The sequence below is a fragment of the Triticum dicoccoides genome, chromosome 2B (genome assembly GCF_002162155.2).
Source record: "Triticum dicoccoides isolate Atlit2015 ecotype Zavitan chromosome 2B, WEW_v2.0, whole genome shotgun sequence".
Classification (NCBI taxonomy): domain Eukaryota; kingdom Viridiplantae; phylum Streptophyta; class Magnoliopsida; order Poales; family Poaceae; genus Triticum; species Triticum dicoccoides.
The window spans coordinates 639,673,504-639,684,228 of record NC_041383.1 but is presented as its reverse complement, the minus strand read 5'-3'; the positions used below and the strand labels follow the sequence as shown (position 1 = coordinate 639,684,228).

At 52.7% G+C, this 10,725-nt stretch overlaps 1 protein-coding gene across 1 annotated transcript; it reads right to left on the bottom strand.

The window, feature by feature from the left end:
* Positions 1 to 492: 492 nt before the first annotated feature.
* LOC119365320 (disease resistance protein RPM1-like) lies at positions 493 to 10,524 on the bottom strand. Its single transcript, XM_037630941.1, has 2 exons — positions 7,577 to 10,524; positions 493 to 899 (listed from the first exon to the last, which is right to left on the bottom strand). The coding sequence occupies exon 1, from the start codon at positions 10,454 to 10,456 to the stop codon at positions 7,682 to 7,684; it is 2,775 nt and encodes a 924-aa protein (XP_037486838.1). The 5' UTR covers positions 10,457 to 10,524; the 3' UTR covers positions 493 to 899; positions 7,577 to 7,681.
* Between the last annotated feature and the right edge of the window lie 201 nt (positions 10,525 to 10,725).

The following is a 10,725-nucleotide window of genomic DNA, read 5'->3' as shown; positions in this document are numbered from 1 at the left end:
ATTCATGCATCGTTCTAATGCAAAGGCCGGGGTTACACCTCTTTTTGAAAAAAGAAGAAGCAAGAATTCGCTCCCTCTTCAATTATAATGTGTAAAGAGGTATCTCAGAATGTAATCACGTTAATCTTTTTTTTTTTGAATTCATTTATCTGTTTATCCATTGTGCTCCTTGCAGCAATCTGCTGACAAATTCATATATTCAAGAAAAGCTTGTGTAGAAAACTTCTTCCATTCTATATGAAAGTCACCACCATCGTTTCGAGAACATGTGGTAAACCAACTGATAGCATTTAAAATTTACAGTAATTACAGAAAGTATGCTATAAAGCACTGAGATCCGTGATCCAGTGAATATATCTTTTTTCTGTGAAATACAGTGACTAACTTCTCCTGTATTAATGCAGCCCCAGCTGCATTATAACCCTAGGTCACTGCCAATGTGGCCACAAATGCTTTAAAATTCACAAGATAAAATAAGAAGGAAGGTCTTAAGTCCACAGTTCAGGATCAACTTCATTCACTATATCAATGCATGCTTTACAATATCTGGGCATGATTCGCCTTTTTTGCTTGGAAACCAGCTATTTTATTGAAGAATCAGGCTGATACAAATAGATGAACCCGGCCTCTACAACAACACGTGGCGAACCATTGAGGATGCACACACACACCAACACGACGCTTAAGAACAGAAAAGCCGAGAAGAACATACACATCATCTTCAATCCACCTAGCGGCTAGCGCCTCCTTGTTTCATGGCAATACACATTCCGTAACCAACAGGTTCTTTACCACCGACAAAGAGGTGAGGGTCCGAAACTCTGAGAGAACGCCTCTATGGCCGTTGCCTGAACCGTCAAAGCTGGCTGGAGAAGGAACAAAGTGGAAGCAGTGTGCAAGTTGGAGAATCAACTCACTCTCTCTATTGATCATTGTGTGTTACATACATGGCATTTATACGCAGGGCATTGCCCAAGTCATGGGGCACGCAGGCCCTCGATCCTATATACGTGGGCATGCACAACAACCCATTACAACACAACTCAACACCCCCCCTCAGCCGGAACTCCATTGGCATGGACGTTGAGGCTGGATCGGAACTCGTGGAACACCGGAGATGGCAAGCCTTTTGTGAACAAATCAGCAAATTGTGAGCTCGAGGGGACGTGCAAGACCCATACATCACCGAAGGCGACGCGATCACGGACAAAATGAAGGTCTATCTCGATGTGTTTGGTGCGTTGATGCTGAACCGGATTGCACGCGAGGTATGAGGCGCTGATATTGTCACAGTAGACGATGGTGGCTCGCAGTGGTGGACACTTGAGTTCATGGAGGAGTTGGCGTAACCAGCAGGACTCGGCAACGCAGTTTGCAACACCACGATACTCGGCCTCCGCACTTGAACGAGAGACGGTGACCTGTCGTTTGGATGACCAAGAGATGAGGTTGGAACCAAGGAAGACACAAAAACCGGACGTGGATTTCCTCGTGTCAGGGCAACCGGCCCAATCGGCATCCGTGTATGCAATGAGTTCCTTGGAGGATGACTTGTAGAATTGTAAGCCATAGTGTGAAGTGCCTTGGAGGTATCTCAGAATACGCTTGACGAGCTGCATATGCGTGTCACGAGGCTCATGCATGAAGAGACACACTTGTTGGACGGCATAAGAAATGTCCGGCCGTGTCAAGGTGAGATACTGAAGGGCACCTGCAAGACTACGATAGTAGGTGGGGTTGGAGAGGAGCTGACCATGGGAGAGGGAAAGCTTGGAGCTCGTGTCAATGGGAGTAGAGACAGGCTTACAATGTAACATGTTGGCACGCTCAAGAACCTCCAAGGTGTATTGTTGCTGACTGAGGAATAGCCCCGAGGAGGTGGTGGTGACATTGATGCCGAGGAAATGGTGTAGGGGGCCCATATCGGTCATAGAGCCGAGATGATGTGGTGGAGTGTTTGGGGAGAGATGGCTGTGAGAATGATATCATCTACATACACAAGCAAGTAGGCGATGGAGGTGCCGTGATGGAGGATGAATAAGGAGGTGTCACTCTTGGAGCCATGAAAGCCAAGAGATAGAAGGAATGCCCGAAAACGAAGAAACCATGTGCGAGGAGCTTGCTTGAGGCCGTAGAGAGACTTGTGGAGGCGACAAACATGATCCGGACAAGTGGTGTCGACAAAACCAGCGGGTTGGGAACAGTAGACGAGCTCGTTGAGATCACCATGAAGAAATGCGTTCTTGACATCCATTTGGTGGATGGGCCAAGAGTGGGATGTGGCAATGCTCAACACCACACGGATGGTAGCCGGCTTAACCACTGGGCTGAACGTCTCGTCGTAGTCCACACCTTCTCGTTGTGTGAAACCTCGAAGCACCCATCGAGCTTTGTACCGTGCTAAAGAGTCGTCCATGTTGAATTTGTGACGGTAGATCCACTTCCCCGTGACCACATTAACACCTGCAGGCTTAGGCACCAAAGACCACGTAGAGTTATTCATTAAAGCAGTGTATTCATCGAGCATAGCTTGTCGCCAATTTGGGTCCTTTAGGGCGGATTTGTAAGTGGGTGGTATAGGAGAGATGGTGGTGGATGTGGTGTCGGCGAGGAAGAGGCGATGAGGCATGCAAAATCCAAATTTGGCACGAGTGGACATTTTGTGTGCATTATGAGGTGGTGCAACAGGTAAGGCACGAGGCGGTACGTGAGGTGGTGTAGTGCATGGGGGCGGTGATCCCGAGGAAGATGTGGTGGGGCTGGTGGCAGTCTGATCGGATCGGCAGGGCTCGCGGAGCGAGGAAGATGCGGGCGCAGTGGGGCTGGCAGGTGCGGCAGAGGCGGGCGGCGATTGGGTGGAGGTGGACGCGGTATCCGCGGTAGTGGTGGACCCGCTAGAGCGGCCGGTGGGACGAGGACGCGTGGAGGGGCCAGGCGATGCGGGCGCGGCGCGACGAGCGCGCACGGGCGTGCATGGGGTGGTGGGGCCCGGAGAATCTGGCGGATCGGGTGTGTGATCCGAGGAAGCTGCGGCGGCCCGGGATGGGGTAGGTGGGATACGGTGTGCGGGATCTTCTGTGGACGTGCTGACGGGTGGCGTGGTGTATGGAAATTTCGTTTCGTCAAAAATGACATGACCAGAGACGATAACACGGTGCGATTCCAGATCAAAGCACCTATAACCCTTGTGCTCGAGGGGATATCCTAAGAAAACGCAGCGGACATAGCGAGGGGAGAGCTTGTGGGCCATGGTGGAGGATGTGTTAGGGAAGCATAGGCAACCAAAGACACGGAGGTGGTCGTAGGTGGGGTGTGAGCCGTGAAGGAGAAAATATGGTGTAACACCGGCAATGACCCGGGAGGGGCGTCAGTTTAGCAAGTACGTAGCGGTGTGAAGTGCTTCTACCCAAAAGGGAGGGGTGAGATTTGCTTGGAAAAGTAGGGTACACACGATGTCGTTGGTGGTACGAAGGAGGCGTTCAACCTTGCCATTTTGAGGCGACGTGTGTGGGCAGGAGAAACGATAAGTGACGCCATGGAGGGAGAAAAATGATCGGAGGGCGGTGTTGATGAACTCACCCCCGTTGTCACATTGCATGGCCTTAATCATGACGTTGTATTGGGTGCGCACAAATGAGAAGAAGCGTTGGAGAGTAGTAGACGTGTCTGATTTGTTGCGTAGAGGGAAGGACCAGGAGTAGTGAGTATAGTCATCCAACACAACGAGGTAATATTGATAACCAGAAAAGCTTACAACCGGCGAGGTCCACAAATCACAGTGTATGAGATCAAATGGTGCATACGACTTGCTAAAAGAAGAGGGAAAGGGAAGGCGAGGCTGCCGGCCGAGCTGACAAGAAGCACAAGGCTGATGTGCCTCCTTATTACAATCTGGAAGAACAGTTTGAGCTAATGTAGATAGGGTATGAGCGCCGGGGTGGCCGAGCCGGCGATGCCACAAGTCAGGTGATGTCGTGGCAAGGAGAGCGGACGCCAAAGAAGCTTTATTGCCAACAAAATGGTAGAGGTCGCCGTTGCTAATGGAGATCATGAGGACCCGCCGCGTTCGAAGATCCTTCACAAGAAAACCACAAGGGTAAAACTCAACGGAACAAGAATTTTCTTTAGTGAATTTGCGAACGGATATGAGACTAGTGACTACGTGTGGAGAAACAAGAACGTTGGTGAGGCGGAAGTCGTGAGGGGGCAGGGCGACGGAGCCGGTGGCCGTGACGGGTATGTGTTGGCCATTGCCAACAAGAATGCTTGATGGGACATGCTTTAAGGAAGAACTAGACGAGGTTGTTGGGGAACGTTGCAGAAAATTAAAATTTTTCCTACGGTTTCACCAAGATCCATCTATGAGTTCATCTAAGCAACGAGTCAAGGGAGTGAGTTTGCATCTACATACCACTTGTAGATCGCGTACGGAAGCGTTCGAGGGAACGGTGATGATGGAGTCGTACTCGCCGTGATTCAGATCACCGATGACCAAGTGCTGAACGGACAGCACCTCCGCGTTCAACACACGTATGATACGGGCGACGTATCCTCCTTCTTGATCCAGCAAGGGGGAAGGAGAGGTTGAGGAAGAAGGCTCCAGCAGCAGCACGACAGCGTGATGATGGTGGAGAGGCAGTACTCCGACAGGGCTTCGCCAAGCACACAACAGAGGAGGAGAGGTGTTGGGGAGGGGAGGGGCTGCGCCTTGGCTTGGGTGTTCAGCCCTCCCCTCACCCCTCTATTTATAGGGGAAGGGGCAAGGGGGGCCGGCCCCTCTATATGGGATCTAGAGTGGGGGCGGCGGCCAGGGAGGGGGAACTTGCCCCCCAAGCAAGGGGGCGCCCCCTCTAGGGTTCCCCCCCAACCCTAGGCGCATGGGCCCAAGGGGGAGGGCGCGCCCAGCCCTCCAGGGGCTGGCTCCTGCCCCACGCGGCCCATGTGGCCCCCCCGGGAGGGGTGGCCCCTCCCGGTGGACCCCCGGAACCCTTCCGGTGGCCCCGGTACAATACCGATATGCCTCCGAAACCTTCCGGTGTCCGTATGAAAACTTCCCATATATAAATCTTTACCTCCGGACCATTACGAAACTCCTCGTGACGTCCGGGATCCCATCTGGGACTGAACAACTTTCGGTAATCACATACAAGTCTTCCTAATAACCCTAGCGTCGCCGAACCTTAAGTGTGTAGACCCTACGGGTTCGGGAGACATGCAGACATGACTGAGACGGCTCTCCGGTCAATAACCAACAGCGGGATCTGGATACCCATGTTGGCTCCCACATGCTCCTCGATGATGTCATCGGATGAACCACGATGTCGAGGATTCAATCAACCCCGTATGCAATTCCCTTTGTTAGACGGTATGTTACTTGCCCGAGACTCGATCGTCGGTATCCCAATACCTCGTTAGTCTCGTTACCGGCAAGTCACTTTACTCATACTGTAATGCATGATCCCGTGACCAAACACTTGGTCACTTTGAGCTCATTATGATGATGCACTACCGAGTGGGCCCAGTGATACCTCTCCGTCATACGGAGTGACACATCCCAGTCTCGATCCGTGTCAACCCAACAGACACTTTCGGAGATACCTGTAGTGCACCTTTATTGTCACCCAGTTACGTTGTGACGTTTGGTACACCCAAAGCACTCCTACGGTATCCGGGAGTTACACGATCTCATGGTCCAAGGAAGAGATACTTGACATTGGAAAAGCTCTAGCAAAACGAACTACACGATCTTGTGCTATGCTTAGGATTGAGTCTTGTCCATCACGTCATTCTTCCAATGACGTGATCCCGTTGTCAATAACATCTAATGTCCATAGTCAGGAAACCATGACTATCTGTTGACCAACGAGCTAGTCAACTATAGGCTTGCTAGGGACGTATTTTGGTCTATGTATTCACACGTGTATTACGATTTCCGGACAATACAGTTATAGCATGAATAAAAGACAATTATCATGAATAAGGAAATATAATAATAACCCTTTTATTATTGCCTCTAGGGCATATTTCCAACAGAGGTAAGGGTACCTGGGTTGCCGGTGATGTGGGAGGAAGCGCCGCTGTCGAGGTACCAGTCCGTCGAGGGAGGTTGGGGCAGGCCGCCGTTGCTGTAGGCGGCGTTCAACATGGCAAGGTGCTCCCATGATGGTGGCGCGGGAGGGTAGTACGAGGAGGACGGTGGAGGCGCCGCATGGTACATCGGGTAGGCATGGGCATGGGAGCCGGGCCGGGGGCCGAGAACTCCGGCGGAGTTGGGCGGCACCCATCCAGGTCGAGGCAGAGGGAGCGCCATCCCGTACGGGGCAAAGTAGCCCGTGAACGGAGCGGGCTGTGACAGCAGGCCGCGTCCACCAGAGTCGTGGCGGCCTCGTCCGCGTCCGCGACCACGCCCGCGGCCACGGTCGGCACCGTCGCCGCGGTCACCACGGCCACGGGTCTGTTGCGGAGGCGGAGGCGGGGCCTAAGAGCGATCGGAGCCGCGGTCACCAGAGCGGTCGCCGCGATCACCCTGAGGGCGCGCACCAGATCCAGAAGCGTCACCCGATCCAGAAGCGCCAGGGAGAGCGAACGCCGAAGCGCTCTCCTCAGCGGCACGCTGGGCCTGGGACTCCTCCGCTAGGACGACGCGGGAGAGGACAGTGTCGAAGGGCATGGTAGAGGCCTGATCACCGAGGACGACGCGGATGGTGTCGAGCCACTTGTCGAGGCCGTGGAGGAATTGGGTGGTAAGATCCACCTCTTTGACGGCGTGATCGATGTCGGCGAGACCGTCGGTGAGCCGCTTCAGGCGACGGGCGTACTCGGTGACGGAGAGATCGCCCTGTTTCAGATTGCGGTACTGGCAATTGAGCACCATGAAGCGCGCAGCCCGATTGGCGAGGAAGAAATCCTAGATCTTGGTCCAGAGGGCGTACGTGGTGGTGGCGCCGACGACGTGATCGATGAGGGGATCGACGAGGGTGGCGTAGATCCAGAGCACCACATGGGCATCCAGCTCCAGGTATTGGGCGTCGGCGTTGGGTGGAGGAGGGTGCTCGATGAGGAAGGTGACGCCGTAGCGGACAAGCACGAGCAGGAAGAAGGACTTCCACTTATGATAGCTGTGGTCGGCCGGATTAAGCAAGAACTTGATGTGGTTTGTGATGTGATCAAAGAAGATCGGGTTGCGTGGAGCTGGTGGTGGCGGCGCAGGGGTGGAGGAGGAGAAGAGGGGGGCGAACTGAGAGGGGCCAGTGCTACCGGATGCGCCGGAGAAGAGGAACGGGGAGGTGCCGGGGGAGGTGGCAGGGGCAGTCGCCGTGGAGGAGAGCGAGCTCGGCGAGGACGCGGCGTCGGTGGCGGCAGAAGAGGAGCCGGGCGCAACCATGGCGACGGAAGAGGAGGACCTGGTAACTGATACCAAGTTGGAGAATCAATTCACTCTCTCTATTGATCATTGTGTGTTACATACATGGCATTTATACACAGGGCATTGCCCGAGTCATGGGGCACGCAGGCCCTCGATCCTATATACGTGGGCATGCACAACAGCCCATTACAACACAACTCAACAGTGCAAACCTCAAAATGACGCCTCCAAGAAGGTTAATGATGCGCATCCATCTTTTTAGTGCCCAGCAAATCCAGTAGACTTCACACAATGCTGCATCCATTTTTCAATGCCCTACATTTGAACAGTGAATAGGTTGGTGTAAATTGTTTTCTGCAACAATCGTCCATTATACCAGTGGATGTTCTTAACAGTTGTAGTGCGCTGAGAATCTTCATAATTCCCCTCTAATGTTTCCCCATCTTGAATCTTTTGTATTATCTCACTTGGCATTTCAAAAAGCTCAAGGTTGTTGAGCTCTGTGAGGTTCTCGATGCCTTGGGGTATTGCAGTTAGCTCATCACAACGGCCTAGGATTAATACATTTAGATGTACAAGACTCCCTTTTCCAAACTCGACGTGAGAAAGATTAGGCATCTCATGTAAGCTCAGCTTCTTAAGAACTGGAAAACTGCCTTCTGGAAAGGTTAAGATCTTGTCGGTGTATGCATTCTTTAGGGTAAGATGTAACAGCCTGGGAAGTGATGAGATCAATCCAATTGAATCTCCTCTGAGTTCAGATGAACACAACCGCAACTGCATGAGGTTATCAAGGTGCCCAAACCATGAAGGCAACTTACCTTTGGCTAACATCCCTGTCAATGAAAGTCTCTGTAGCTTTAGTGGGGGTGGATAAAATGGCTCCAGGTCCAATATTACATTAGCGTCCCGACTGACAATCCCCAAGCACAGAAGGCCGCTCATTGTGGAGATGGATGAGGGCAAATGAATAAGATTACTCTCATGCACACCAGATAGCTCTAAGCTCTTCATGTGTTTTAAGCTTTTTAAGGATTTGACCATCTTCTCATCAGCCTCAATGTATTTTAGAGTCTGCAGGCAAGTAAGATTTTGCAGCCCATCTGGAAATTCAATTGCTGTACCAGGGAACGGAGACCTGAAGTCTGCAGATCGGCGTCTAAACACTATCAGGTGGCGCAGGTTATCGAGCTTTCTTATGCTTGGTGGTAGTCTCTGGACCCTGGACCACTTTGTATCTAAAGTTTGCAAGTTATGTAACTGTCCCAAATCCTGTGGAAGCTCTTCAATGAGAGTGGAACGGATGCCAAGATACCGCAGATTAAGAAGTTTGGTCAGTGAGCTAGGCAGTTTATCTATCTGAACGAACCATAAGTTTAATACGGTTAATAACCTAAAGCCAGACAAGACTGAAGAATCCACATCTGACTTAAATGCGCTGAAGGAGCGAAGCAATGTCATCTTTGGAACTGGTCGATGATCACTTGCCCATCGATCAAGTATAAGATGACGGATTTTTTTGCTTGACTCCAATGTTGGCTGACATTTTGAGAATACAGTGAACCCTTCCTTTGCTGACCTTTGCAAAATCAAATCCCTGATCAGGTCATGAATGCAGAGCCGTTTCGCTCGTCCAAACTCATTTTTTAGCGTGACCTGCAACAGGCTACGTTGCACGAGCTGGTGCAGGTAATCATCCGCAATCTCCTCCATTGTGCCCTGGCCCTTCTCCTCAAAATAGCCTTCTGCAATCCACAACCTGATCAGAATTTTCCTTTTGATCAAGAAATCTTCAGGGTATATACTGCAATACAGCAAACATCTCTTCAGGTAATAAGGCAGATCGTCAATGCTCAGATTCAGTATGCTTGACACTTGCCCGATTCCACGAACACTGCTTTCATTCCAGTCAAGGCTGTCATGGACATTCTTCCAAGCAAATTCCGTTCTATCCTTCAATGCAAGGAGATTACCAACTGATACAATTGCTAATGGTAGACCACAACATCTGCCCAGAATCTTCAAAGCCCAATGCTCCAGATGATGCGGGCACTCCCCGTTGGCATCTTCCCTGAATGTGGTGTTACAAAACAGGGACCATGCTTCTTGCTGAGGGAGCGGTTCCAACATGATGATCCTGGTGGATGCTGCCAGAGAGGCAACATCTTGACTGCGTGTTGTGATGATTATCCTGCTCCCTTTTCCATCATCAACCAACGCATTGCGTATTTCATACCACGCATCGGCATGCCAGACATCATCCAGCAATAACAAGTACCTCTTCTTGGCGAGATGCCCACGCAAAGCTTCCACCAGCGACCGGTAGTCCATCTCGTCAATGTCTGGCATGCCGGCCCGAGCGTCCCGGTGGAGTTCTTTGGCAATTTTCCTTAGAAGGTCATCCGTAGTGAAGTTCTTGGAGACGGACACCCACGCAGCGCAGTCGAAGTGGCGGCTTGCGGCGACCTCCTTGTACACGCTGGTGACCAGAGTGGTCTTCCCAACGCCGCCCATCCCGCACACGGCGACCAGCGACCGCCGGGAGTCAAGGTCCTCCGTGAGCCATTTCATCAGTGACCTTCTGTGCGCCGCGAAGCCGACGATCTCCCCATCCTGCAAGAAATGTGCTGCTTCCGCTAGCTTCCGGCCTACGAAGGCCGCGGTGCCGCCGTCGGGAGCGGAGCTGGACGCGGAGGCCTCGGCCGGTCGGATGCCGTACCGCTCCTTGGCGTCCGACAGGTCGCGGAGCCTCACCCGCGCCTTGCCTAGCCGTCTGGCCAGAGCGAGCCACGCGCCGAAGTTAGCGCAGGCGCGGACGAAGCCGCCGCCGGAGAGGAAGGCGTACTCGTCCGCGGCGTCCTCCAGCTCGAAGCCGACGTCCCGGATCTGGTCCACCCAGGCGGAGGCGAGCGCGTCCGCGCCGCGGCGGGAGTCGGCGAACCGGAGGAACGCGCGGAGGAGCTCCAGGTCCCGCGCCGCGGCGGCGATGCCCGAGCGGACGGCCACGAGAGAGGAGATGTCGACGACCGCACTGCGCGACAGCGTTGCGGCGACCTTCGCCGAGAGCGATATCGCGATCATCTCGGCCATGGCCTCGCCGTAGGCGAGCTGCGTGGTGTGGCCGAGAAAGTGCTGCCCTGGTCCAGAAAGAAAGTCAGCGATTCTCTACGACTGAGAGCATCTCTACCACATCCGGTAGGACGCGGATCGCCTGACGTGCCGTGGCGCAAAAATCGGTTCAAAGGATACCGCAAAGTATTTTCCCAAATTCTTTAAAATGCACGTGTACTTTTTGAAAAAAACAAGCGGCCGGTCTTCTCAACCATGCATGAATTGTTTTTTACAGTATCAGCTAGTGC

Coding starts and splice junctions, on each gene's coding strand:
- LOC119365320 (XM_037630941.1), bottom strand. CDS start 10,456: ATGGCCGAGATGATCGCGATATCGCTCTCGGCGAAGGTCGCCGCAACG.